The 27,955-nt window shown below is 47.3% G+C and overlaps 3 protein-coding genes across 4 annotated transcripts; all 3 read right to left on the bottom strand.

Annotated features, from left to right (window-relative positions):
- Positions 1 to 58: 58 nt before the first annotated feature.
- On the bottom strand, positions 59 to 2,247 carry LOC133399402 (gastrula zinc finger protein XlCGF8.2DB-like). Its single transcript, XM_061670981.1, has 2 exons — positions 2,238 to 2,247; positions 59 to 1,086 (listed from the first exon to the last, which is right to left on the bottom strand). Exons 1-2 carry the CDS (start codon positions 2,245 to 2,247, stop codon positions 59 to 61), a joined length of 1,038 nt encoding a protein of 345 aa, XP_061526965.1.
- Positions 1,015 to 27,072, bottom strand: LOC133399401 (zinc finger protein Xfin-like). The gene is made up of 16 exons (XM_061670980.1): positions 26,546 to 27,072; positions 26,075 to 26,168; positions 25,723 to 25,795; positions 25,541 to 25,632; positions 23,855 to 24,807; positions 21,444 to 21,672; positions 17,620 to 18,658; positions 15,742 to 15,896; positions 12,708 to 13,676; positions 10,288 to 10,341; positions 8,039 to 9,059; positions 6,714 to 6,819; positions 6,212 to 6,308; positions 5,454 to 5,537; positions 1,995 to 4,754; positions 1,015 to 1,086 (listed from the first exon to the last, which is right to left on the bottom strand). The coding sequence occupies exons 1-15, from the start codon at positions 26,681 to 26,683 to the stop codon at positions 3,925 to 3,927; spliced, it is 5,934 nt and encodes a 1,977-aa protein (XP_061526964.1). The 5' UTR covers positions 26,684 to 27,072; the 3' UTR covers positions 1,015 to 1,086; positions 1,995 to 3,924.
- LOC133417220 (gastrula zinc finger protein XlCGF8.2DB-like) lies at positions 11,188 to 16,099 on the bottom strand. 2 transcript variants are annotated; one of them, XM_061704824.1, is made up of 2 exons: positions 15,742 to 16,099; positions 11,188 to 13,676 (listed from the first exon to the last, which is right to left on the bottom strand). In XM_061704824.1, the coding sequence occupies exons 1-2, from the start codon at positions 15,758 to 15,760 to the stop codon at positions 12,658 to 12,660; spliced, it is 1,038 nt and encodes a 345-aa protein (XP_061560808.1). In that variant the 5' UTR covers positions 15,761 to 16,099; the 3' UTR covers positions 11,188 to 12,657. The 2 variants fall into 2 exon arrangements, with proteins under 2 accessions (XP_061560808.1, XP_061560800.1); XM_061704816.1 differs by lacking the exon at positions 15,742 to 16,099 and adding an exon at positions 14,943 to 15,569.
- Positions 27,073 to 27,955: the final 883 nt, after the last annotated feature.

Raw genomic sequence — 27,955 nt, 5'->3', positions numbered from 1 at the left:
TATTTCAAATGGATGTAAAGACGCCAACTGGATTGAAATTGATGAATGAAATGAAGCGTCATTTATTGCTGCTCTCCTCAGCAGCACATTTGTGCTTGTTGAGCTGATACTTGTGTGTGAATTTTAGCTGACAAACTTGACAAGTGAAGGGTTTCTCTCCTGTGTGTTTCCTCGTGTGCTTCATCAAGTTTCCCTTTTGGGAGAAGGGTTGAGCGCAAACGGAGCAGGAAAAGGGTTTCTCCGCGGCGTGCGTCGTCTTGTGCGTCGCCAAACTGCCCTTTTGGGAGAATCTTTTGCCGCAAATTGAGCAGGGAAAGGGTTTCTCTCCGCTGTGCGTCCTCGTGTGTCTCATCAGATGTCCTTTCTGGGAAAAGGTTTGCGCGCAAAGGGAGCAGGAAAAGGGTTTTTCGCCGGTGTGCGTCCTCATGTGCCTCAAAAGCGCCGAACGCAGACTGAAGCTGGTCCTGCAGGCGGCGCAGGCGAAGGTTTTCTCTCCGGTGTGAGTTCGCGCGTGCGTGGCCAAGTTGCCTTTCCGGGAGAATCTTTCCCCGCAGACCGAGCATGTGAACGGTTTCTCTCCCGTGTGCGTGCTGGCGTGTTTCATCAAATTTCCCTTTTCGGAGAATCTTTTGCCGCAAAGCGGGCAGGGGAAAGGTTTCTCTCCCGTGTGCGTTCTCACGTGGAGCTTTAAATTACTCTTTCTGGGGAAGCCTTTGCCGCAAAACGGACAACTGAAGCTTTTTTCTCCCGTGTGACTTTGCACGTGTTTTCGCAAAGTAGTTGAGTCCGCAAAGGTTTTGTCGCACTGAAAACGTTTCAAGCTCGACTCTTCCTCCTCCTCCTCCTCATCAGAGTGCGACATCGACAGGTCGGCTTGCGTTTGCAGCACTCGTCTGCGCTCCTCACTTTCGCTGTGTCGGGAGCAGTGAGCTTCATCTCGGTCCTCTTCGTCATCTTCACTCTTGACAATCACATGAATGAGCGGTAACGCAGCCTCGTCCTCGTCCCCGTCCTCGTCCTGACTGATGTCCACTTCCTGCTGTTCCTCTTTAATGCGGGGCAGCTGCTCATCATCTTCGCTGACGTCTGCAAGACACAAGAAGACAATTGAAGAGGTTCGGTGCAAAAAAAGCAGACAACTCCATTCTGCGGGATTTGAGTCGATTATATCGTAAACCGTCGTCCATTGCAATACAGTTAAAATGAGCACAGTTGCGTCCTCACAATAAATTTCACGCTTGCCTTTTTTTGTGTTACCTTGTGTTTTTATACACTTAAAATGTGTTGAAAGAAACAATGAGTGTTGTGACGATGGCAAAATTCTGACTTGGATCCGCTTGTCTTGAGCATCTTTACCATCTCTTGGCTTGCATCACTTTGAGCACATCAAACAAAAAGCCCCCCCCCCCCCCCCCCCAAAAATGGAGGAAAAGAGCTCGAGCTTCTGCCTGCGGAGATTTAGGGCTAACATTTCATATTTGGATTGAACTATAAACTTGACAAATCTACATGTGCAGAAAAGTCACTCTCGAAAATTCGCACCAGTTATTTTGGGCGGGAGCAGCTTTCCAAGAGAAAACAATTAGCAACTTGGTGGAAGAAGTCAAAAAGCTCAACGAGGTGGAAACAATTGTTGCCAATTTGAAAAATCGAGTGTCGAGCAAAACACGATGCAAGACTGGAAAAGACATGCAGGAGTTGAAATGACAATCGAGGTCTTGGCCAGCAGGGGGGGTGCGAGCACTACTTTCACATGTATTTGAATTACGAGTCGACGACTGCGTTAGTAGCACATTCGAGTTACACCGCCGCGCAGGAACGGAAAAGCGTCGGAAACCGAGGACTTCGCACATACGCTCCTCGCTACGCTCCGTTTGGCCAACAAACGATCAAAACAAAGACTAACAACGTTGTTCGTTCAAGGAAACGGTGGCAAGTGAGAGTACGAAGAGAGCGAACCTGCTGTGTGAGAGTCCATATGGAAGCTTCCAGACCTCGTTGCCGGTTTGTTCCAGAATCTTCCTCCCGTTTCCCTCACGACGAAGACTTCGTGACTTGACACGCTCCAACGGCGCCTTAGCCTGCGTGCGGCTAACTCGTTAGCGGCTACCAAGAACCGAAAACAAAGCTTCACGGATCACCGAGGCGCGAAGTCTTGTCACTGTTCGGCGTCAGTCGGTTGCGCGAAGCACAAGACAAAAGGACAACGGACAACAAGTGGACATTGCAGCACGCACCGACAACCATCGTAGCTTAGCCTAGCTTAGTTTAGCTAGCCTGCTCAGCGATCGGAGGTGACGTAGCTACGGCGACTCCACTTGGACAAATGACATGGCCCGGGATAAGCGCTCTTTCGAGAATGTACGTAAATAAACAACCCTGAATGTAAATAAACATCATTTCATGTTTACCGTTGTCATTAGAGGTTAATACGTGAGCTCTATTTTTAGAATTATATTAATGTATGTCATTTTCTAGATATAGGATTGATGCAAATACGCAAACGGTGATGATAGGTAAATAAATAACATTGAATTTTCATTCTTGTCATTACGGGTTAATAATACTCATTTTAGAATTACATAAATGTATGTATTTTCTATTTTGAGAGTTTACATAAATATATAAACGGTAAGAAACGTCTTCCGCTGCCCCCACAAAAACAAAAAAAGACAAAGAAAACGCTTGGTGGTACGCTGATACAATCGATTCCGACGCAGTTGTTTCCAGTGCGCATGCGCATGCGCACCGCGCGGTGGTCTGCTGTTCCGGCAATGGCGACCTCTAGTGTTGCACGTTGGCTCACGCACCCACACGTGAGCTGTGAGCTTTTCCAAATGCATTTATTCAAAGTGACCCGAATGATGAAAAGATGAACTGATTTAATTCCCGGCGATTATTTTAAATCTATTTGGCATGATAACGCTTTCACTCTAATCGCATTCAGTGATCAAGTACGACGTATGCGATCAAGCTGACGCGTGCGAGTCCACGCGAGATTTGAAAAGCGCGTCCAGTCGTTGACGTTGTCGCTGGTTCTCGTCCACGCTGCGTTAAAAATAATAAATAAAAAGGAATAAAGCGGTGAAAGTTGGGCAAATGGCACAAACGCACGCTCGCTGGCTCGCTAACTTCCGCCCAGTGACCGGGTGCGCGCATGCGCAGGACGTGGTTTTGGTTTGTTTTTCAGTGGGACGTCGCCATCTACCGGCCCGGATGGACATTGCGGGAACGGTGTGGACGATGCGAAGAAGCAGGAAGATTTGAGATGATCGTCACGTGGGTAGGAGTTGAACGAAATATGCGTTCATGTTGTACGAAGGCGTTTGCGTTTTGAAAAATGTATATTTTCCTTTGGGAAGGCAGAAAAATGAGTCCTGTGTTCTTTTTCTTCTCCACGTTTATATTTATTTGAAGACCGATCTGATGTAGCAAAGCGCGAAACGTGTTGCAGCAAGACCCAGAGAACAAAAACCGGACGCTCTGTCGCGAAGGAGCGAGACGAAGACGTACGTGCACTTCACTGCCAAAACACGTCGCGACCCCAACGAGTCCAGCCGATTCCCTCCCCGACACGCTAACTTCCCGAGCCCGGCCGCTAACCTGACGAAACGCACGCCGCTCCATTTCCATCCATTTCCATTCTCATACAAGCTCAGGTTTTTTTTTCTGCTGGCATACGTGTGCAACAGTGTGCGTGCCGCTGTGGTTGTTTTCACGTTCCGAGTGTTTCACTTGTGTACGTTAGTGAGCATCAAATGCACGTCAAAAGCCACCGGGGACACGATTGAGGGTTGCACGCGCTTCGGAAAACGCTCTCACACGCAAGTGCACACGTTCAGAAGTGCAAACGCGTACACAAGTGAGTTTTGCGTGAGAGCATTTAAGTGGCGTGCATCTGAGTGCGAGTCCGGTATTTCCCCGTCAGGGTCCGGACGGAGCGGCGGCGCACGGGTGCTTGTCGAGCTGATACTTGTGAGAGAAGCTGCGGTCGCACGCCCGGCATCGGAACGCCTTCTCCCCCGTGTGTCTTCTCACGTGCGTCGCCAGGCTAACCTTCTGCGAGAAGGTTTTCCCGCAGAAAGAGCAGGGGAAGGGTCTCTCTCCGGTGTGCGTCCTGGCGTGCTGGACGAGCGCCGAGCGAACGGTGAAGCTGGCGGCGCACGCCGAACACGAGAAGGGTTTTTCCCCGGTGTGAATTCGGGTGTGCGTCAGCAGGTTTCCCTTCATGGAGAAGCGTTTGGCGCAGAAGGGGCAGCCGAAGGGTTTTTCTCCCGTGTGCGTACGAGCGTGTCGCATCAAGATTCCCTTCTGGGAGAAATGTTTCCCGCACACGGAGCAGCTGAATAGTTTTTCCCCCGTGTGGCAGCCCATGTGTCTCTTCAGGTTGCTCTTACTGCCAAACGCTTTGTCGCACTGGCAACACTCGAACGCTTTGGAACACCTCGTACGCGCTTTGGAGGCTCGGTTGTCTTCGCCTTCAGAGCGGGAAGAGCGTGTCGCCGACGCGTCCTCGCTGTCGGAGAGCGGAGCCGAGAGCTTCTCGTCGCCTTCGCTCTTCACGACGACTCCGGCGAGCGATGCCTGACTGACGCTGCGTTCCTCCTCTTCCTCTTTGACGCGGGAGGCCTCCGGCTCCTCCTCTTCCCGTTTCACGCGGCCGCACGCGACCTGTTTGACGGCGGGGGACGCCGCCGCCGCCTCCTCTTTGACGTGCGAGCGCTCCGGACGCGTCTCCCGCTGCTGCCGGACGTCTGCGGGACACCAGAAGATTTCCACCGTGCTCATAAGAAAATATTCAGAATGGGTCATTTTCACATCGTTTGATCAATAACGGTAAAGACGTGGCCCACAGAATTTTGCTTTTGAAAACCAATTCATTTGTCTGATAATGAATATTTCAATGATTGGCAGTTGTGATCCACCCAAACGAAAAATAATAATATTGCGCGTCTTTACCGTTACTATGATTGTATAAAGGCGAAAGTGTAATGGCTTGAATGGGTAGTTTGCACCATTTGAATGAATGGTTTACTTTCATTCATTCTTGCAATAAATCACAACAAAAGTTGCGTGAATGTACAAAAAATTGAGAACAAATACAAATTATAATCATAACTAAATAAACGGCTACATCATACTTGACCTATGAAAAAACATGCACGTATTTTATTGATTTAGGTGACGGGCAGCGCGACCATGCATTTCCGGCGATGTCCACTGGGTGGCAAACGCGACTTTGGAAAGAAAAAAAAGTTCATTACGTGATATATTTTCGAAATAACTTGGAATATTCTCAGTTGTAAACTAATGCAGCCCGATGGGGGGCACAAGCCAGTGCAAACCGTAGGCCGGTCCCGAGTCCGGATCAATGCAGAGGGTTGCGTCAGGAAGGGCGTCCGGCTTCAAACTTTGCCAAACAAATAGGAGCGTTCATCCAAAGAATTCCATACCGGATCGGTCGTGGCCCGGGTTAACAACGCCCGCCGCCGCCGCCGCCGCCGTCAACCCGCGGGGCGCCGGTGGAAACACAGCTACTGTGGGTCGAAGTCAAAGAAGAAGAAGAGGTGGAAAGCACAGAGCCAAGAACTGAATGTGGGGACTTTGAATGTTGAGGGCGTTATGTGTCAAGCGATTAGTGGCTATGACCCACAGAGCAGGTCGGAACGGGTGGAGGAAGGTGTCAGGTGTGTTATGTGACAGAAGAGTCTCTGCGAGGATGAAGGGCAAAGTTTATAAAAGAGTGGTGAGGGCGGCCATGACGGACGGATTCGAGACAGTGGCACTGAAGAGACAACTGGAAGCAGAGCTGGAGGTGGCGGAAACGAAGATGTTGAGGTTCGCTCTCGGAGTGACCGGGTGGCATAAAATTAGAAATGAGCTCATCAGAGGGACAGCAGACTTGGATGGTTTGGACACGTCCAGAGGAGAACTAGGTGAGTATATTGGTAGAAGGATGAGGAGGAGGATGGAGCTGCCAGGCGAGAGAGCGAGAGGAAGAGCAAAGAGAAGGTCGACGGATGTCGTGAGGGAAGACGTGAGGGGAGTTGGGGACAGGAGGAGGAGGATGCGGGAGATAGGCTTACGTGGAAAAGGACAAGCCAAAAGGAAATGAAGCTTTTCGGTTGTAAACTTCCAATTATAATGACAGAAAGTTGGTTTGGCGAGCATGAGCCTAAATATGTATTGTGGATGGAAAATCGGCACTTACATTCGGCTTGGCTTCTGTACGTCATTTGTTTGCATCCAAAAGGCTCCATTGTGACTGAACGGGACAGCGAGCTACCACCGAAGCGCCCCGCCGGCAGTCATATGATAATAACCGCGGTAAGAATTGTTACTCGTTATTATTTCGGCCCTCGGGTTTTCCCTCTTTTGTTCCTCCTCCGTCTCCGCTGTTTTGTTTGTTTGTTTTGTTTTTACAACACTACCAAGGATTTCTTCACTTCACAAAGCCCCCCAAAGCAAGACTTGTTTAGCTCACACGAGCTTAGCATGTCGCTAACTTCCGCGACTCTTTGTTTAGTGAGCTCAGGAGCGAAGCTCACCGGAAACGCTTCGATGCGCGCTCGATCAGGAGGGACCGGAATCAACTTTAAATGTAATAAAGGCCTCGTAAAGTTAAAAAATATATACAGAATTCCAATGAAAAGGGCGTGATTTGCTCGTGTTTTAGAGGCCAGTGGCCCTCCGCTTGGCGACGTAGGGCCGACTTCCGCCTTGTTCTTCTTCTTCTTCTTCTTCTTCTTCTTCTTCGGTGGAGCGCAGTTGACAACTTGAATCCTTAACGGCGCAGAGCTGCCATCATTGGACATTTTGCTCCACAACAGACAAGACTTGTTAAGTAGAACACTGATACGTTTCATTCACAAAAAAAAGTCACCGTATTGTATTTTTTATAAATATATTCGTGTTTGTCTAATTATTTTTGTTCTAATGTATTTGTATTTTTGTCTTGTTTTTCTCATTCAAATCTTTCCTAATATATTTTACGATTGACTTTTATATATATATATTATTATTATATATGTTTTATAGTGTAATTGTTGTGCTGTTCAATTTATATTAATTGTGCAATGTGTGTGTGCACATTATATATATATAATTTGTATTTTTTTGTACGGATGAAAAAAATTAAAAGAAATCAGATTGTATTTTTCCCTAATATTTTGTTTTATTTTTGACTTCTATATTAAATATTTTCTCGATATTTTGTATCTTTCCCCCTATTTTGTTTTCGTCTTATTTTTCTCTCATTATATTTATTCCTCATCCTTCGATTTGAATCTGTTTTTTATATTTCTAATATAAAAATGTTTATTTTTTTACATTTTGTACTTTTTCCAGGAGTCATTTTTTCAAACATTTTAGTATTTGCGTATTTTTTTTCTTTTTGTATTTATAAAGTCTCATTGCATATTTTCCAAGTATTTTTGTACTTTTCCAAATACCTTTATATTTTCACCAATTTTTCTTCGAGTTGAATTATTTTCTAACATTTTTCATATTTCTCCAATAATTTTTTACTTTTCTATATACCTTACCGAGACTGCTCTTCAGTCACAACTTAAATGTTTTAGTTCACTGCAAAAACGTCAACAAAAAATAAGAGCAGAGGAGAAGAATACAAAAGCACAGACAGCAGCAGTAGCCTTTGGTAATATATATAATATATATAATATATATATATATATATATATATATATATAAAAGTTTGCATGTTTGCTGGAGTAACCGCAGAATAGTCACAGCCATACCGATACAATATATGCACGTGAAATATGATGCATTAGCAATTAGTGAGAAGGGAAATGCATGACAACTGCGTTTGGAATCACTATTCGTTCCCTACTCATTAGGCACTAAAATACCAACATGCTATACGATAACAAAAGCACAAACGAGGTGCAAGTATTTATTATTTTGTCCCCTTGGGATCGCCATCCTCACGTTCTACAGCGCAGTATCTGTGACTTGCGGGCGGCTATAAAAGGCTACGCAAATTTTAGTCCAAGTGGAAAAAGCACGAGCGAAAGTTCAGTGCGCGGCGCCGATATCCGAGGCGCACTTGTGTTTGTTGACTTGATACTTGTACGCAAACTTGACGTGACACAGGCGACAGCTGTAAGGTTTCTCTCCCGTGTGCCTCCTCGTGTGCGTCTTCAAGTTGCCGCTTTGCGTAAACTTTTCGCCGCAGACCGAGCAAGCGAAAGGTTTCTCGCCCGTGTGCGTCCTGGTGTGTTTGGACAAGATGTCTTTGCGGGAGAAGGTCTGACCGCACACAGAGCAGGGAAACGGCTTTTCTCCCGTGTGCGTCCTCGTGTGGATCATCAGATTCCCCTTTTGGGAGAAGCGTTCGCCGCAAACTGGGCAGTGAAAGGGTTTCTCCCCCGAGTGCCACCTCATGTGGATCATCAGGTTTCCCTTCTGGGAGAATCTCTCGCCGCAGATGGAGCAGGGAAAAGGTTTCTCTCCAGTGTGCTTCCTCATGTGTTTCGTCAAATTGACCTTCTGAGAGAATTTCTCGCCGCAAACGGAGCACGGAAAGGGTTTCTCCCCCGTGTGCGTTCTCATGTGGATCATGAGAGTGCATTTCAGGGAGAAGCTCCCGCCGCAGATGGAGCAAATGAAGGGTTTCTCTCCCGTGTGGGTCCTCATGTGCGTTTTTAGATTTCTCTCCGTGCCAAAGCCTTTTGCGCACTCGGAACATTTGAAGCGCTTGTTGTCGTCGGGACATCTGCCGCGACCTCCTCTGGGGTCTTCCTCGTCGTCGTCGTCGTCGTCGGTGCGGTTGTCGCTGTCCGACAGAGGAGCTAAGAGGCTGTCTGCTTCCGACTCGCTTCGACTGCGACGAAGCTGAGACGACTGAGCTTCTTCGTCGTCTTCGCCCTTCACGACGACTCGAATCAGCGGGAAGTGGCCGATGTCGGCCTCCTCCTCCTCGCGCACACCTTGGAGATGCTCTCCTGCCTCCTGACTGAGGTCCACCTCCTCCTCTTCCTCCTTGATGCAAGCGGGCGCTCGCTCCACTGCGTCCACGCTCCGCTGCCCAAGATCTTCTGCAGGATACACGAAGGCGAACGTCAAAACAGATTCAGGTCTCGAGCAACAATCAACGGACCAAACCGGAGCGGTTCAATTCGCGGTACTTTTTCACACACCCTGCTTTCGCAGTCATGCCCTACAAACTTCGTGTCGAGTGGTGAAACTGCTGTCTGTGGCTGTTTTTTTGTTGTTGTTTTTTTTTCCCTTTTCTAACATTCTCACAAAGCGTGAGACTTGGAATTTGTTGCTTCAAACCAAAATGGCTGACTTCCTGTTCCACGGCAGCGAGCGCCTTGGAACTCGGACACCGGGACGAAGGCCCATGAACGGGGAAACAAATACTTCATGTGACTGTTTCCCGGTTCTTTTTTTGTGACACAAACATGTAAGTGGAGTTAAAACTGTTTGTCAAAAAAATCATGTCAATGTGTAATTACGATCAAGGGTGATATATTTTGGCTACAATTATCAAGCGGTCGGGGTGGAAAAGGGCCTCGCTCAGCTCGTCTGTGAATTTCAGCTTGCTCACCCGCTGTAATGACCAAAAGATCCCTGTAGATGGCAGCGGTTCATCGCTTTGGATTTGAGCTCAGCTCAGCTTTTAAGCGGAACATCGACATTGGGCAGCTCGTCGTGCCGATCGTGAGAGAGAGAAATGCCAACATGTCGGACGTTGAGACACCTGACGCTCCGACGGAGTACGTATCCGTAGGCTAGAAACGGAGTAGATGTCGCGGCAGGTTGAAAGTAGGGCTTGGACTCGCCGTCTAAAACCTTATTCGCTCATCACGTTGAGAGTAGTGTTGAAAAAGTATTGAAAAGTATTATATTATTATAAGTATTATAGTATAAAGTATTGAACCCCTTCTCCTATTTTGGCATTGTTTACTGTCATTAAGATGTTGATTGCCACTCCAATTACATGTTGAGTCATTAAATCCACTTAGCCACTGCTAGCTTTTTATGTGTAATGGGATTAGCGGCTATGCCCCACAGGTCGGCTGAGAGGTGAAAGGTGAAAGAGAAATTCTGGTAGGAGCTAGACAAAGTAGTTTTATCCGGGTTGGATCAAATTAGAAATGAGCTCATCAGAGGAGAAGAAGAGCAAAGAGAAGGTCGATGGACGTCGTGAGGGAAGACATGAGGGCAGTTGGTGCTCGAGAGGAGGATGCAGGAGATAGGCTGGCATGGAAAAGGAGGACGGGACAAGCCCAAAGGAAAAGAAGATGTGAAAGAACCAACCTTGTGTGTCCATCGGAGCGTCCAAGTAGTTGACGACGACGTCGTGGTTCTCGTCTGTTGTTCGAGAAAGTTCCTAACTCACAGTCTGCTGTCGCTCCTTCGAACACGACAAATGTTTCGACGCATTTGTGGTTGTTTCATCGTTAGCTCGCGGGTTAGCCCGCGCTGCTAAGTTCCGCGTCTTCGTGGGCCGCCACTGACGAGCAAAGCCGGTCGGAGAAGCTTCCAAGCGCACTTTGCGCGCAAACAAAACGACAAAGTTTCCTTGTGTCTACTTTGTATGGGAGAAAAATGTTAATAAAGAAGAATCTTGACATGAACATGAAATGCTTCTATACGGACATCGGGCCGCTGCCCACTTCCGCCCTTGTCTTCTTCGTTTGAGTTTTATCGCATCCACCATCCGCGGGGTTACAATGCTGCCGCCAAGCGGAGAGGTTGGGCATCACACGGCCGTGTTCTGGTTTGACAGGTTGCTGCTGTTGCTGCCCACAAAAAGTTGGTGTTGATGGCAAAATACAAATTAAAGAAAGAAATCTAATTAAGGAGGAAGATAATGAAAGCAAGTAAATATCCGGAAGAAAATCAAGTGAATTAAATTAAATGTCAATTAAGTGAGATCAAATAAAGTCAAGCAGAACAAAGTTGACTAAAACTCACAAAATCACGTCAAATAAAATAATTAAAAAACAATTTTACAAAATCAAGTACAAAAATGTAAACAAAAAAAAAGAAAATAAAGTGACGGAAAATAAATCAAGTAAAATAAACTACAATTATGTAAAATAAAGTGCATGAAACCCATTTATTAATAAACTATGCAGTTCAATACAATCAAATTAAGTGAAATTAGGAAAAATAAAATACATTCAAATAAAAGTTAAGTAAAATGAAGTCAAACACAATTACTTCAATTAAGTCAAATAAAATGGAATAAAGGCAAACAGAATAGAGTGTAACAAAGTAATGTGATATATAGTAACACAATAAAATACATTAAAATATAGTGAAGCAAAGTAAAATGCAATCAAACAGGTACGATAAAACCAAGTCCAATAAAATAACTCCCATTATGTAAAATAAATCGTAACTCAAATAATGCGATATAAAGTATTATCTATAACAAAGTCAAATACAATAAGTCGGAAAATCGTCGGAAAAGTAAGTGCAATTATTTGTTTTCAAACTTTGAGGAGAAAACAGTTCCGCGCATCATCTCTCAAGGATCAATCAATCAAAGATGTCTGCAGGCAGGCGGCTTGCAGTACCACCGCCGTCTCAAGGCGGCGGCAAAGAGCTGGTAACGGCCACCCCCGATGTCCCCGTGAAGACTTCACCGGGATGTGAGTCAATGTTAGCGCGCACACCTGATGAAAATTGACAAATTGCTCTCTCTTTTGAAAACAATACAATACTGGGTAAAAGTTCAAAGTCACCATTAGATTGGGAGTGTTATTTTTTTTAATACAGAACACAAACACAGGAAGTATGGTTACAGCACTCACCACGGAAAAAGAAAACGCGTGCGCATTTGTTGCAGTTGCATGCAAAAAAAAAAAAAAAAAAAAAAAAAAGTCACTGTCGTCACAGTCAGCCAAGCCCATGGTTTTCTATGAACAAAAACAAAATGACACAGAATCATTTCCCTTTTGAAGAGTTAACAATTGTAATCAAGATCCAATTAACGGCTGCAATCGCCAGATAACGGGTGGGGGGAAGCGTCAACGAATGCCAGATGCTCAAGTGCGCCTTTATCGAGTGACACCGACTGCAAGGCTGCGAATTCTTTCCCTTCGAGAGACGCCGAAAGACATTTAATCGAGAACTGATCGCAATCGAGGCTAATGACACGAATTTGTCTCGCAACACAATAACCGTGTGCTCAGAGAGTTTCGGTTTTGGATAACTGCAATGAGGAATGGCAGCCTGTAGAGGGCAACGGTGCCTTGAGGTCGTTACCGGTAACCTTTGACTTCTCAGTGTTTTTCCGTCTCCAACGCGTCCTCTGTCAGTCGACGTACTCGAGCGGCTCCGACGACCGGAGACAGATTCCCCTGTGTGTTTTCGACATGCTTGGCAAATAAAGACGATTCTGATTCTGATTCAAGATTCAGTTGTGATCTACCTTCCATTTTGCGCCGTTGGCATCTCGATGCCAGGGAAAGAATTTGAAGTGCCTTTTGGAGCGTAATTCAAACAAAAGTTGTTTGAATTACGACCCCGGGAGGCAGAAAATTGGCGGGTGGGTCGACTTCAACCGTCCATCCCGCGTCATAACTTTTCCACGGGAAGTGGAACGTGAGGCAGGCGGTGTGAAAGATGCGGCGGTCAAAGCTGCCCGTTATCTTCGCCCTTGACGTGGCCTGTTCTTCAGTTCGCGCTGTTGTTGTCACGAGCACATCTGTGTTTGCTAAGCTGACTTCTATTCACGAACTGTCCCTGACACACGTTGCAGCTGAAGGGTTTTTCTCCCGTGTGCTTCCTGGCGTGAATGTTCAAATTGCCTTTCTGCGCAAACGTCTCGCCGCAAACCGAGCAAGCGAAAGGTTTCTCGCCGGTGTGCGTTCTGGTGTGTTTCCTCAAGCTGCCTTTCAGAGCAAACCGTTTACCGCACACAGAGCAGGGAAAAGGTTTCTCCCCCGTGTGCGTCCTCATGTGGATCACCAGATTTCCCTTCTGCGAGAACTTTTCACCACAAACCGAGCAGGGAAAGGGTTTCTCCCCGGTGTGCGTCCTCATGTGCTTCATTAAGTTTCCTTTCTGGGAGAATTTCTCGCCACACACCGAGCAGGAGAAAGGTTTCTCTCCAGTGTGCGTCCTCATGTGTGTCGTCAAGTTGACTTTCTGGGAGAATCTTTCGCCGCAAACGGAGCAAGGAAAGGGTCTCTCGCCGCTGTGCGTCCTCATGTGGATCATGAGAGTACCTTTGAGTGAGAAGCTCCCGCCGCAAATGGAGCAGACGAAGGGTTTCTCTCCCGTGTGGATCATCGTGTGGCCGATCAAGTTCTCCCGCTGGTGGAAGCTTTTGCCGCAAAACGGGCAGATGAAGATTTTGTCTTCCGCGCGACCCCTCGTGCGCGCCATCGAGACGGACGTTTCGCCGCACGCTTCGTCGCACTGGGAACATTCGAAGGCGTCGGGCCGACTTGCCGGCTCGCCTCGGGAGTCCTCGGCGTCGTCCCAGAGGTGGCCTGCTTCCGTTCCGCTATTTTTCTCCCCGAGCTCAGCTTCATCTTCCTCGTCTTCACCCTTCACAATGACCCGGATGACCGGGAACTCGCCGGTGTGGGCCTCCTCCTCCTCAACGTGTTCTCCATCCTGCCGACTGATGTCCACGTCCACCTGTTCCTCTTTGACGTGGGGGAGCTCTGGCTGGACTTGCTGGACGTCTGCACCAAACAACAAGACAAACGCGCGTCGTCAAATATCGTCGCGTCAACAAAATTCTGTGAATTTTCAGAGTTGGAAACTTCAATGCGCTCGACATGCTAGCCTTCCGGGAACAAAAAAAAAAAAAAAACCTACCGTAGAGCTTGGTTGCCTAGTGACGCGTTGTGCGCTAATTGTCGAATGCATTGAAATTGATGTGTAAAACATGTGGCGCTTTCGTTTGATCTCGTCTTTTGAGAAGTCGTGGAAGGAATATTGTGGAATTTCAGGGTGAATTCAGCCATTTGCATTCTGTTTAACACAATGATAAACTTCAACGCTACATTTCTGGAGAGAAGGGAAACATGCACATCGCAGTGATTTGTCATGAAATATTGAGTTTGCCCCGCGATGTTGTCCCAATTTTTGATTTTGGCCCACCGTGCATTCGACACAGATATAACGGAAGCGAACTTAAAATGCTGTTTTTACATGCTGATTTGATTTATTAAAGAAAAAAAAAAAAAAAACAATTCAAAGTGACCTGGCCCTGTGTGAAAAAGTTAAGACCCGCCTTGTTAAATCGTGAATTCATTGTGGCTAAATCCCAACCTTTGGTTCATTTTCACTGATCCCGCCCAAGGCTGATCAATCAAGAAATCACTTCAAACAGAATCAGTCCCGACACAATCAAGTCTGACAAAAGATCTTTTATAAAAAAAAAAAAAAAAAAAAAAAAAAAAAAAGCTGCAACAAAATGACACGGTCCAAAGAAATTCCAAAACGGTCGAGAAATAAAGACATTGACAGCTATCAGTCTGGAAAGGGGCACCGAAGCCGTTTCTAAAGCTTTAGGATTCCAGCGAACCATACGGAGAGCCATGAACCTCAAATGGTGAAAACGTGGAACAGTGGCGAACCTTCCCAGGAGTGGCGGGCCTACAAAGATTAGCCCGAGAGAAAAGCAATGACTCATCCGGGAGGGCACAAAGGAACTCCGGACAACTTGTGAAGAACTGCAGGCCTCCCTTGCTTCACTTCAGGTCAGAGTTCATGACACAACAATAAGGAAGAGACCGCAGGGCAAGTATGGCATCCACGGCAGAGTTCCGAGGCCAAAACCGCTGCTGACCAAACGGAGCATAAAGGCTTGTCATATTTTGCAAAAAAAAAAAAAAAAAAACATGTGAATGATTCCCAATGATATGGACTGACGAGATAAAAGTCCAACTTTTTGAAGGTGTGTGTGTGTCTCATTACAGCATTTCAGAAAAAGATCCTCATACAAACTGTCAAACAGGCTGGCGGTAGTGTGATGGTCTCGGGCTGCTCTGCTCCTTCAGGCCCTGGACAACTTGCTGCGATTGATGGAAGCATAAATGTTAACACTAAATCCTGAAGGAGAGTGTTCAGCCATCAGTTTGTCACCTCAAGCTGAAGCGCACTCGGGTTCTGCAAGCAGGGTCACCATCCAAAACACACAAGTCAGTCAACTTCTCAATGGCTTAAAAATGAAGGTTTTGGAGTGGCCTCGTCAAAGTCCAGGCTTGAATCCGTTTTGGAACTGTGATTTTAGCGTCTCGCGTGGGGGGAACGACGTGAGTCAGCGTGGAAAAAGCCGCCAAAGACCACAGAGAGAATGGAACTTTAAAAGTCAATATGTATCTTGTGTCTGAATTGAAAATATGTCATCAATCAATCAAGCGATTGATTTTAAACCGTATCCTCTGTTGTTTTCATTGCGGCTGTGTCATAAGGGAGGGATGCTCACGGCGTTACAATTGTCGGCAAAAGGTCGGCATATGCGACATGGAGATCCCGAAATCCGAGGGCAATAGGAATAACATTTGGGCAACCCACTCGTCAACTATTGGGGGAAAAACTAGCAAACATCCAAATCCTTCAAACTTAGGGAGCCAATTCAATTCCAAATGTCGGAAAGTTCCTTTCACGCCAAGAACAGGAACCTTCCTTCGGGCGTTCAGCCTTGTCATAAACCAAGAGAAGGTTAAGAGGGTGCGGCAAAGGCGGCTTCGGATTTGCATTTGTACGTTGAAGAAAAGGGTTTGGAAACGCGAGACCGACCTCGTGAGTCGGAGTCCATCTGCGCGTCCGCCCGTTGACGACGTCGCCGCTCCTCTTTTGTCTTTTTGTTCCGGAAAGTTCCTCGTCGCCGTCCGCCGGCGCGCTTGCACCCATCCGAACTTAGCCAATTGCCGAACGCTCCAATGACTCCTCCCCTACAAAAAACAAACAAACAAACAAACAAAAACAAAAAAAACCTCAACACTTTAGCAGCTCGCTAACTTCCGCTGACGTTATAGCGTGCGAGCGCCAGCCGGACACGCTTGGAAGTGCACCGCGACGAAGAGCGAAACAAATGTCGGATATTGACAAATGTGGTGACGGGCGTGGAAAAGTCCAAAGTTGTCGCTCGCCTTCGACCGCCAATCGGCGACTGCTTACTCGCTAACTTCCGCATTTTTTCTTTCGCTTGATTTGATAGGACGACGGGCTCGTGACGTCACAGAGCGACAGCTGTCAATTCGATGACAGGGGGACACGGTGGACGACTCGCAGTTCTGAGGATGCGGGTTCAATCCCGGCGCCGCCCGCGTGGAGTTTGCACGTTTTTTTTTTTTTTTTTTTTACAAATAATGCATCTTGGTTCAAGCAGAACAATGCGATGCTCTTCCACCAGATGGCAGCAGAGAGAACAGTCATTTGATCGTTCGGTCAAGTAGCCCGAGCGTCACGTTTTTTTTTTTTTGTTTGGATTTTTTGAGAACTTCTTGCAAGTGGCGCCATAACAAAGCCCGCTGGAACTGGGATATTATATTTTGACGGGAATTCTTCATAAATGAGAAGACCACCAAAATCAAACCAACCTCCTCAATGCACTCTGGGTAATCCGGTACGAACCTCGCATTGTTGACTTGAAAAAGCTAACATTGTAAACAAGATGACGTCATATTTTGGTGTCAACAATGGGGAGATAAAACCTATTACAGCCACGGCACATCCAGGTCAGCAGGGGTCGCTATCCTGCTAAATAACTTCTCGGACGAGGTCGCGTCTCACGCAGCTGATGTGGACGGCCACCTGTTCGTCCATCCATCCATTTTCTACCGCTTAGCCGAGGTCGAGTCGCGGGGGAAGTAGGACGCCCAGACTTCCCTCTCCCCAGCCACTTCTTCCAGCTCTTCCGGGGGGGATCCCGAGGCGGTCACATGCCAGCCGAAGGACGTAGTTTCTCCAGCGTGTCCCGGGTCGTCCCCGGGGTCTCATTCATTCATATCTCTCTGGTCACGAAGTCCTTTGAAGGCCTCATGCTGGACCACCTCAAGAGCGTCACAGGTCCCCTGCAGCTTGCATATCGAGCAAACAGGTCTGTGGATGACGCGGTCAACACAGGGACTGCACTTCATCCTAGAACACCGGCACGGGGACCTACGCGAGGATCCCCTTCGTGGACTTCAGCTCTGCGTTCAACACCATCATACCCGAACTCCTCTCCTCCGAGCTCAGCGTCTCGCCTGCCATCTGCCAGTGGATTTCCATCTTCCTGACGGGCAGGACACAGCGGGTGAGCGCGTCGACCGCCTCGGAGAGCTCTCGTGATTGGTCCGTTTTAGTCACACGCTGTGACGACGTACTCAGCGTGCCCCTCGGTTCTACATTACCATCCACGTCTGGGCAATCACAAAAGGTCCCGGCTCCGCCTTGCGGCAGAAATTCTGACAACCTATTTTAGAAGTCGGAAGTTCTTTTCCTGGCTTGGTCTGAGGATAATAAATGACATCATCACCTTGAAAGGATTTACATCGTTTATTTAATATCAGGTCAACTAGTCTCTCTAGGTGCTGGTTACAAAGTTTTGCATACACATGTGGATTACAACTACATTAGATTGTACACACACAAAATTGCGACGCTTGCGTTTGGCGCGAATGTGCGATCTACGCATCGAAATCCATTTGAGTGCTGCTGCCCTCGCCGGCGCACGCGTGTTTGCTCAGCTGATGCTTGTGAGAGAATTTGCCCTCGCACGAGTCGCAACTGAACGGTTTTTCGCCCGTGTGGGTTCGCGCGTGCACGTTCAGCGTTCCCCTGATGGAGAACTTTTTGCCGCACACGTTGCACGAAAAGGGTTTCTCTCCAGTGTGGATTCTGGTGTGCCCGATCAAATGTCCCCTCTGAGCGAAGCCTTCGCCGCAGAAGGAGCATTTGAAAGGTTTTTCGCCCGTGTGCGTTCGCATGTGTTGGATCAACGCGGGACGCACGGTGAAGCCGGCGTCGCACTCGGTGCACTTGAAGGGTTTTTCGCCCGTGTGCTTCCTAGTATGTCGCATCAAATTGCCTTTGAGGGAGAAGTGTTTGCCGCAGAAGGAGCACGTGAAGGGTTTCTCGCCCGTGTGCGTCCTCATGTGGTAAACTAGATGCGCCTTGCGGATAAACCTCTTGGGGCAAACGGTGCAGCTAAAAGGTTTTTCTCCCGAGTGGATCATCATGTGTCGCTGCAAATCGGACATCTTGAAAAAGGCCGAGTCGCACAGGGAACATTTGAAGTGTTTGGCGTCGTATCTCACGCGATCGGCGGTGTATCCCGCGCGACGATGGCCTACGGGCGCCACGCCCGCGTTTTGGTTGTCATTATTGGACGTGGCGACCGAGGGGCTGTCCGCTTTCTTCGGGCGAAGAACCTGAGACCACGGAGCTTCGCTCTTCACCGCCACGTGAGCCGCGGGAGGCTCGCTGCTTGCGGCGCCGGCCTCCTCCTCCTCCTCCTCCTCCTCTTCCTCTTCCTCTTCTTCTTCTTCTTCTTCCTCCTCCTCCTCCTCTTCCTCCCCCACCTCCTCCTCCTCCGCTGGCTGCCGCGGACTCCACCCGTGCTCATCTTTTACGTAGCTCGGATCGGGGTCCTCCTGCTCCTCCCCCCCTGAGCCGCACTCCTCCGCCCGCCGCCGCTGCTCCTCGGGGGGACCGTCACCTCGACTGACGTCTGCGGGACACGAGACAAAGGAGAAAAGTCACTCGTCGTTTGGTGTGCAAAGAGGAAGACCAATGGAAATACAGCAGTGCCTTGCGATTTGGGCGGGGAGGAGTGTCAAAACAAAAACCAAAAAAAAAAAAAAAAAAAACATCACGATGACTAAAGAATCTGGACTGAAAACCGCAGAAGCCTCAGAGGTGCTCTACATTTTAGGAACATTAGTAACAAGCGGTCGTGGCCTTCAGAACCTTCTCTGCCGGCCTGAACATTATCAATCATTAAAGCGGTGTTCATTATTTTCAACGGCCTCTGGTCTTGATTTCATAGCGCGTCACAGGTCTGGGCTGTGCAGCTTCATTTTTTGTTGTTGTTGCCCAATCAGACGTCAGCTTGTAAGCGTTCCCATATGAATGTAATCTTTCCCGGCTGGACGTGCCGAGCGAAGGCCCGCGCCCGAATTGTACCGCCAACCGCTGGTTAATAAGTCAACCGAAGGGGAATGGGGAAAAAGATCGACATAGAAAAAGTTTCAACAATTTGTTTACTCGACAGCAGAAAATATGTAGCAACATAAAATAAACACGTTTACAGTCTTGACTGAGTGTTTTGGCAGGTATGCAAGACCCGGAATAATCAAACCGCCTCCTCGGGCATGGAGAAGATGACAAAATGTCAACGCTACCATTTTCAAGTTATGACGCGACATCCGCTGTTCACATTATTGCCGTTTGCAAATGTGCACCTTAATAATAACACAGATGACACCGTTTCAAGTTAAAACGGAACCATTTGACAACAATAAGCAAAATTGAATCCAGGTACATCTCAATAAATGAGTCTGCTAGGAAATCCCAACACTTGCAGTATTTATAAATATTGATTCTGTAAACACTTTTCAGAGGAGAAATTCAAGCCTCAGTTCGACGTTAAAAAAACATTTCCTTTGTTTCGTGACTGTTATGTAGGGTTGGGCATCATTTTGAATTTGAGCGATTCCGGTCGCAATTCCGGGTGCTTATTTCAATTCCGGTTCCAAACGATTCTTGATCTGCGCGCTCTCGCATGCGTGTGTGCACTGCGATGGGTAAAACGCAGAGAAAAAAAATTTCACGTGCATGCATGCATGTTCGTGACAATAAAAAAGGTGATCCTTCTTCTTCGATTACGATTCTTTTAGGGAAAAACTCATCGGATCTGTACGATTTACGTAAATGGCCTATTTTTTAGTTCAACGCGGCCAATTCCGCCAAAAGGCGACTGATTTGCCTGCAAGAGTATTGGTCTGAAAAAAACATGGCAACAACAACCCTAATCTTTCCTCGTTTGAAAACAATGGAAAGGACATTAACTCATTTAAAAAAAAGTTTGTAATGTTTTTTTTTTTTTTAATGAGAAAAGCTTCATAAACCAAATCAAAATTAAATCGTAAAAAAAAAAAAAACGTTCTCCGTCAATGCACATTGTGTTGAGCATTCTGGTGTGTGCAACCTGGCCACTTGGGGGCAGTATAAAACAGCCACCCTCTAAGGTTTAGTCCAGCAGTAATATTAGTCCTTCGCAGATGATAAAGAATATATGGCCGAGTACTGTTACATTGTCAGTCTGAATGTGTTGCTGGACCGTTTGTGTTCAGATACCCGTTCCTTAAGGCAGGGGTTGTCAACTTTCGCAACCCAAATTTGCACATCGTCCCCAAGCCGTGACCCACTTTTGTAGTGAGAAGCTAAGAACGTATTGCTGAAAAAGAGCCTTTGAAAATAGATTTTTCAACATAACTACACAACGTTCACACGTTCAGAATTCCTCTCTGAGCCGAAGATTAAAAATGGCAACTGCACGTACATGCAGTCAAAGAATAGACAAAAAATTAAAGCTCAGCAAATACGGCAAAACAAAACTCAACGGTATATTGCCACTGGTCTCTCTCTCTCTCTTCGTTTTCCATGTACAAATACACGTACCGTTGCCTTTCTGACACGTACCTGTTAAAAAAAAAAATAGTTTTCAAAATAAAAGGCAAGTCCAACCTGAGAATACGTGAAATATTTCACTGTACATGCCGGCGTCCTCCGCTTGCAACAGAGTTCCACTCCTACATATTTGGACACAAGTAGGAATGGAACATAGTCGATCATTAACCTGCGCAAACACTATCGCCGGGTCATAAATACAGGAAATGGAGTATTTGTTTGGAAACCAAAAAAAAAAAAAAGACCATAAAACAGTAAGTTGTATGCGGTTGCCGTCATGTATTTCAAACGTAATGGGGTTTCAGGTTTCTTGATGACTTCTAGGGACGGCCATTGGGAATTAGCATCAGCGACAAACGCTGCGCATTCAGAGTTTTGTCCCCCGAATGTCTATATTGTAACATCTGCCCTTATTGCAATAAACATGGGGGGGGGGGGGAGAGAGAAACACCGCAGTTTTTCTTGATGCCTGATTTTAATAAAGAAAACTAGCACTGAAGTGTATACGTCCTATACAGTCGTATATAGCTCAAGGGAATTCGCACACAGCTTATAACCAGGATCGGCGTTGTAGGAATCCCACGGGCTTTCCTGGCACGACACGCACTGCTCCAATATGATTGGCGCGCGTGTGTGCGTGTACGAACATGGTAGCTCGGTAGGTAGACCGATAGATAAATTGGGCGGGATAAAGAGATGGTCAGTCATAATTGAGCAGGGCTGGGCGGGGGGGGACAAAAACAAAACAAAAAAACGAATTAACTCGGAATATTGTCAACTGCCCGAAAGCAAGTGTGAGGCCCAAGCGCAAGCAAGCGACCAACCTGCTGTGCTCGAGTCCATGAGAGCGTCGAGCAGTTGCCGCTGTCGCAGGTTCTCGTCCTTCGTTCTAGAAAGTTCGTCCTCGTACTCGGTGATGGTTCTCTCCAACACCACGAAGATTTCCTCCACGGCCGCACTCAGCCGCTGGTTGACCAGCGCTCTCAGCATTTTCACTTTACACATGACGACGAGGATAGTGATGACTTCCAAGAAGACTTTTGCGGCACTCACTCACGGCTCGTGTGCGCAAGTTAGCATGTGCTGCTAAGCTCCGTCGCTCTTTGTTCGCAGCTAACGGCTAACAGCTAGCGGGAGTCGCTTCAATCTTCCAGGCGCCGCCGAAAGACGCAATCGCACAGAAAGTCGCGGTTGAATCAAAGAGACGGGAATGCCAAACGAGTAGCCTACTAGACAATAGTAGCAATGGTCCAAACCACGGTCAAGTTCGCTCCCCGTTTCGAGGCGTGCAGTCAATTTGGGACTTTTGGTCGAGGGCTACTTCTTCTTCGTCTCTTTTAAGGCGCCTTTTCGGCTCGTTGCTGCCTCCTGTGGGTCGTTTGGTGGCGTAGCGTCCTTCTTTTCACAAGTCTGGCCTTTTCTTCTGGCCTTTTCTTTTTGTTTTTGTTTTACGGTGGCGTCAAAAATAATTTGACGATCACCAAACAAATCTAAAGATCAATCCATTATGAAAGGAAGACTATAAAACTATTTTATTACAGATTGTGTGGTAAAGTAACAATAATGTTATTTATCTAAAAAGATTCCGACAATATTGACGTTTCCTTGGTGATATTGCAACTTATTTTCGAATTGATGATATTTTCCTCAGCCATACAACTTGTTTTTGTGTCATATCCACTTTTTTACCTAACATTTTGGGGGGAGTCAAAATGCTATTTTTTTATCTGTGCATGTTCCAAATATTTTGTCTACTGACAACTTTATTCTCGAAATGGTTTCTTTCTCCTGAAAGTCATGATTTCATCTTGTCACATTATGGCTGATGAATGAACATTTGTACGAATGATTTGAAGACTAAAGCATCACTTCACAAAAACTCACCAAATTTCACAGGTGTCATATTCTGATACTTTCAAAAGAGGCTTCAAGCTGTTGATTGCCACTCCAATTACATGTTGAGTCATTAAATCCACTTAGCCACTGCTAGCTTTTTATGTGTAATGTGATTAGCGGCTATGCCCCACAGGTCGGCTGTGACCGAGAGGTGACAGAGAAATTCTGGAAGGAGCTAGACAAAGTAGTTTTATCCAGGTTGGATCAAATTAGAAATGAGCTCATCAGAGAAGAAGAAGAGCAAAGACAAGGATGATGGATGTCGTGAGGGCAGTTGGAGGAGGAGGACGCGCTGCGGCGGCGACCCCTAAAGGGACGAGCCCGAAGGAAAAGAAGAAGCCACTGCTAGCTTAATGCTAAGACAGAATGGGAAATGCCATCGGTGGGCTAACGGATAGCGGCAGTGGCATAACCTTTTTAGCAGCAGATATTTCAACTCAAAATGTAGACAGACAACACAGGTGCATCTCAGTGAATTACCATCGTGTCAAAAGTGCAATTTATTGACCTTGTTCAATTCAAAATGTGAAGTTCATATTGCAGAGGTGCACTACATACACTTGAAGGAAATATTTCAGCATTTTTAAATACATATGTATAATTTGCACATGCGTATAATGTTGATGATTATAGCTGATCGCAAAGGAACCGCGAGCAGCCGCCAAAGACAGGCTCCGCCCTCCTGATGGGTTTTTGTGGACGGGTTTGGAATAGATGTAGTGCGTTTCATGGTTTTGTCAAGTTTCCCTGCGCCACGTTCACGTCTTGTCCTGCTCGTTCGGTTATTGTGTCCGCCTGCGCTCGTCGGCCCGCGACCTTGTGTCAACCAATCAGCTCGCGCCTTGTCCAGGTGTTGCTCGTTGTCTCGTCACTTTGCTCGTCTTTAGTTTCTTGTCGTGCTCGTACTCGGCTCCGGCGTTTCTCCGGCACCACCAAGATTTCCTCCGCGGCCTCGTTGTTGCCGATTGTCTCGTTTCTCTTGTCATGTCGTGGTTTATGTTGCGGTCTGTTTACCCTCATTTTATTTCCTTTTTTTTTTTTTTTTTAGGCTTTTGTTTATTTGGTCTTGAGACACGTTTCTGCGGGCCTCGTTTGCCCGTTTTTGTCTTTTCGGAAATAAACGCCCTGTTCTTCCCCGATTCATCCTGCCTTGCCTCCCTGCTTCCCTGCGCTGCGGTTGACTTTTCAGCAATAAGTCTAGTTCTCGTTCCAGCTCCCGTGTGTCGAAATCGCTGGCAGAAACGAGGCGGACATAAACGGCCCGCGTCGATCCACGCGGCGACTCCTCCGTGCCCAACGACCTCGGCCAACATTCGTTGCGAGGCTTTTATCCAGTGACGCTTGTTCGAGCGCACGCGTGTTTGTCCAGTTGATACTTGTACGCGAAGCTTTCCTCACACGCTCGGCAAGCGAAGGGCTTCTCTCCCGTGTGCGTCCTGGCGTGCTTCGCCAAGTGTCCTTTCTGAGCGAAGCTTTGCCCGCACACGGCACAGCAGAAGGGCTTTTCCCCCGTGTGTCTCCTCAGGTGTGCCACCAAATGCGACTTTTGCGAGAACCTGTGAGCGCAAAAGGAGCAAGCGAAGGCTTTGCGCCCCGTGTGAGTCTTCACGTGGCGTCCCAGCGCCGTGCTGTCGCTGAACGTCATGGCGCACAGCGAGCAGGAGAACGGTCTTTCTCCCGTGTGCGTCCTCGCGTGCGTCACCAGACTTCTCTTTCGGGATAATCTCTTCCCGCAAACGGAGCAGGAGAACATTTTGTGGCGGGCGTGCGTGCTCATGTGTTGGACCAGCGTGGAGCTCACGCTGAAGCTCACGTGACACACGGAACAGGAGAACGGTTTTTCCCCCGTGTGCGTCCGGGCGTGCGTTACCAGCGTGGAGCGATCCCGAAATTTGCTGTGGCAGACGGCGCACGAGAAGGGTTTCTCGCCAGTGTGTATGCGTGCGTGTGCGGTCAAATGAGCCTTGCGGGGAAATCTTTTACCGCAACACGCGCAGACGAAGGTTCTCTCTCCCGTGTGTGTTCTCGCGTGCGCTCTTAAATTTCTCTCGTCGCCGAAAGTTTGGTCGCACCGGGAACATTTGTGCCTTTTCACGCCGTCCCCTTTGGAGTCTTCATCCTCACCGTCATCGGTGTCGGGAGCGTCTGAGAGTGGCGCGAAGAGGCCGTCTGCTTCTGATGCTCTCCTCTCCTCCCTTTCTTCTTCACTCTTCACAGTGACACAGATCACCTGCGCTTCCTCTTTCACACGCGGGGGCGCCGGCTCCACCTCGGCGGGCCGCTCCCGGACGTCTGCGGGACAATCGAGACGACAAATGCGGGTCACGTACAGCGGCGCCTCGATTTAACGGACAAAAGAAAATCCTGCCCAGTTGGAATCCCCCTTCCGTGCACCAGCGAGGTTAAGTTTGGCTCGACTTGCCTCGTAAAACAGCGACGTCGTCATAAAGTTGTAAGACGTGTTTGTTTTTGTTTACGGGCGCTATGTTGGTCCTCAGTAAGGAATCGGAACCGGAACCGCTCAAATTCAAACGATCCCCAACCCTCGCCGTGACTGCGTAGAAGTCTGTGTTCCCCGTTTTGGGCTCGTTGTCTTAATGTGTGTACCGTGTGTGTGTATAAGACCAAAACTGTTAAACGCCCGATATTTGTTTAACTTTGTGTGTGGAGCGTCTCACAGATAAAAACAATCTTTGAAGATATGAAAAATCCTTCTGTGCGTACCAGGTTTTAGTTAGTGTGGGATTTTCAAGAAACGGGTATTGGATTTCTTTTTAAATTCATTTTTTTTTTTTTAGCCCATGTACTCGTTTGCATTAGTGAGACAACTTTGGCTTACTAGTAGGACAACGTCATGTTACTACCAGAACAACATGCAAACTCCACAGGTCGTCCGCCGCGCCGCCTCTTATTAAATTGCTCTACAAATAAAGTTGAGCGAATGGAGTAATATCGAGAAATGTCATACAGTAGGGGAAGGCAGCGGTGTTAAAAAATAAATAAATAAATAAATAAATAAATGTACTCGTACGACACGGAGGGGGATCCTCAAACTCTTGAGCTGCGCCGGCGGGCTTTGGTGAGGACCGGCTGGTAGCTTCAAGTCTCATTTCCGTCCTGTCGAAGCCAAAAACAAGAAGAAACACAATCAAATGCCTTTAAATGGGATCCCCATCTGGTACGGTGACATGTGAGGGAGAGGGTTACCTGTCAGCTTTCAAATGACAGAAGACCGAGGGGACCAAATCTGGACTTCCCGGGGGGTCCATGGACGCCTCCCCTGTACGGACAACCTCATTCATTCCTTTCTCGTGCCCACTGATGTGAATGATACAAACAAATCTAAATTAAACAAACACATTTTCAGTGTTTGGGGCTGTAAGGGTTTCATTGCAGTTCCGCTCGTTTCGATGGAGAAAGACGATGAGAGATATCATACGAGTGAGTGTATTGCGAAACACGCAATTCTCTTCAACAGTTCCGTGGCTCCGACGTACCACAATTGGGAGCAAAGAACCTATATAGTCCAAATTAATCTCCTCGACACACTTCAACGTACCTGTTAAATTCTTTACCAACAAGATCAGAATCAGATTGCGACCAGGTGAGTGCGCCAGGCACGAATATGCAGGAGACCCTGTACACACACGACCCTGTACACACAAAAGGCTTCTCAAATTCGGATTTGTTTGCATAGTTTCCCCACTTCAATGTTTAAGATCATCCTCAAAAAAAAAAAAAAAAAGGTCAATATCCGACAAATATAACCCAAGTGGACTTCAAATGGTGACTTTATTGATTACCCGGCCCTGTGTGAAAAAGGATTTTGGGGGCCGATCACCGATCAGCAATCTTTTAAAAACGATAAACCCATGACCGATCCGATCACAAGATGGACCAATGTGTATACTGACTACTGTACCATCACAATTATTCTCTAGCAGTTGAGACAAAAGTGAAAACCTCAATGACCTCTAAATTAACCAAAAATTGTGATTAGCCACAATTAATTCGGGTGGCAATTGCTTACGTTCACTGGGAAATGGATTCCAAAACTACTTGCTGCGTACGAACACAAGTTGTCGCGCTTGTCTGACGTGTTAGAGCGGGTGTGCAGTACAGTAGCACACGTTAAAGCGGGTGAGCGGTGGAAAGCGGTGCCCGTCATTTATGCTAGCCAATGCTTTCAATAGCAGCGCTGCAAAAAACGCCTTTTACTCATATTTTTATACATGATATTATTATTGGCTGTGCGACGAATTCTGCATTCTGAAAATGTGCCTGGTATGAAGTCAGCCAGCGCTGCACTCTGCAGACGACACTCTTGCCACTTTCCGAGTCCGGTTAAGCTCACAAACACCGGCGGCCTCAAACGGCGTCCTGGGCCACGGGATGGGATTCCAAAAGAAGACAAATGTTGTGTTCGCTTTTAAAACCGACGGCACAACAACAAATGCTCTCCTTCCCAACTCTTGTTTACTTCCATGTTGCTAGCAACAACAAAAAAATCAAAAAAATACGCATAAATAAACGGCATACTGCGCATGCGTACACCAGCCGCCATTTGGACCGCTATCTACGGTACGCCTCTAAGGACAAAACACATTAGGATTTTTATTATTTATTTTTTCGCGAAGCGAGAATGCAATCAAGTACTATCTTTCAACAACAAATGTTCTTTCTTTTTTTTTTTTTTTTTTTAAATAATAATCCTAATCCATTTACTTTGGACATTTCTTTTTTTTCCCCTTCTCTTTTCCCCCCCCCCCTTCTCTTTAGGGTCGCCAGTCAATTCCTGGAGTCAGGATACTTGCTTCATTTCATTACAAAATAGAGAGTGAGCTGGGAGGCAGCCGAAGTCCGGGACCTCGGCGCTCCCATCCCCCGGCTACAGTTGCCGGCCCTAGGTCTAGAACACTGGTGTCAAACACAAGGCCCGGGGGCCAGATTCGGCCCGGCCCTTCAATTTATGTGCCCCGCGAAAGCAAATCATTTACGTCGACTTCCATTATTCTTGCTCAAATCTGGACCGAAATTTCAAATCGTCATTATTAATAGCAGGGTGGCTCGAAGCGCTTGCAGGAATCTGCAGCCGGGGATCGTCCGATGCGTCCTAGCGACCTCGGGTGAGGTGGGCGCCCTGCCTGGAGCGGACGCCGGCGAGTTGGCCGGGGTGACCAAAAAGGCTTTTCTGCACCAAGACTCCCAAAAACTCCTCTCAGCTCCGGCCCCTTTTATGGCCAGAGCGGGTCAAACAGTGTGGTCCCACCCCCTCTCCCTCCCTCCTTTTCTACCACCTTCGCGAACACCGAGGGGCTGGACTGCCTTTTGGCATTATTTTTCCATTGTAGCATTATTTTGTGGTTTAAACCCAGTGGAATAAAATATGAATTATTGGGTTTAAGATAACGAGACCACTTTCCTCACCCTGCATCAGCCC

The sequence above is a fragment of the Phycodurus eques genome, chromosome 2, assembly GCF_024500275.1.
Source record: "Phycodurus eques isolate BA_2022a chromosome 2, UOR_Pequ_1.1, whole genome shotgun sequence".
Lineage (NCBI taxonomy): Eukaryota > Metazoa > Chordata > Actinopteri > Syngnathiformes > Syngnathidae > Phycodurus > Phycodurus eques.
The sequence above is the reverse complement of the archived record's forward strand: the minus strand, read 5'-3'. Positions and strand labels throughout refer to the sequence as shown.

What these genes read in the sequence shown, in the direction of transcription:
- LOC133399401 (XM_061670980.1), bottom strand. Translation starts at nt 26,683, where the DNA reads ATGACGGGCACCGCTTTCCACCGCTCACCCGCTTTAACGTGTGCTACT. An exon ending in GATGGACTCCGACTCACGAG is followed by an intron (nt 13,677 to 15,741) that starts GTCGGTCTCGCG and finishes TGTTTGGTGCAG; the next exon opens with ACGTCCAGCAAGTCCAGCCA. An exon ending in GTACAGAAGCCAAGCCGAAT is followed by an intron (nt 5,538 to 6,211) that starts GTAAGTGCCGAT and finishes TTCGACCCACAG; the next exon opens with TAGCTGTGTTTCCACCGGCG.
- LOC133417220 (XM_061704816.1), bottom strand. Translation starts at nt 15,033, where the DNA reads ATGCTTCCATCAATCGCAGCAAGTTGTCCAGGGCCTGAAGGAGCAGAG. An exon ending in GCCAGCCTGTTTGACAGTTT is followed by an intron (nt 13,677 to 14,942) that starts GTATGAGGATCT and finishes TGTTTGGTGCAG; the next exon opens with ACGTCCAGCAAGTCCAGCCA.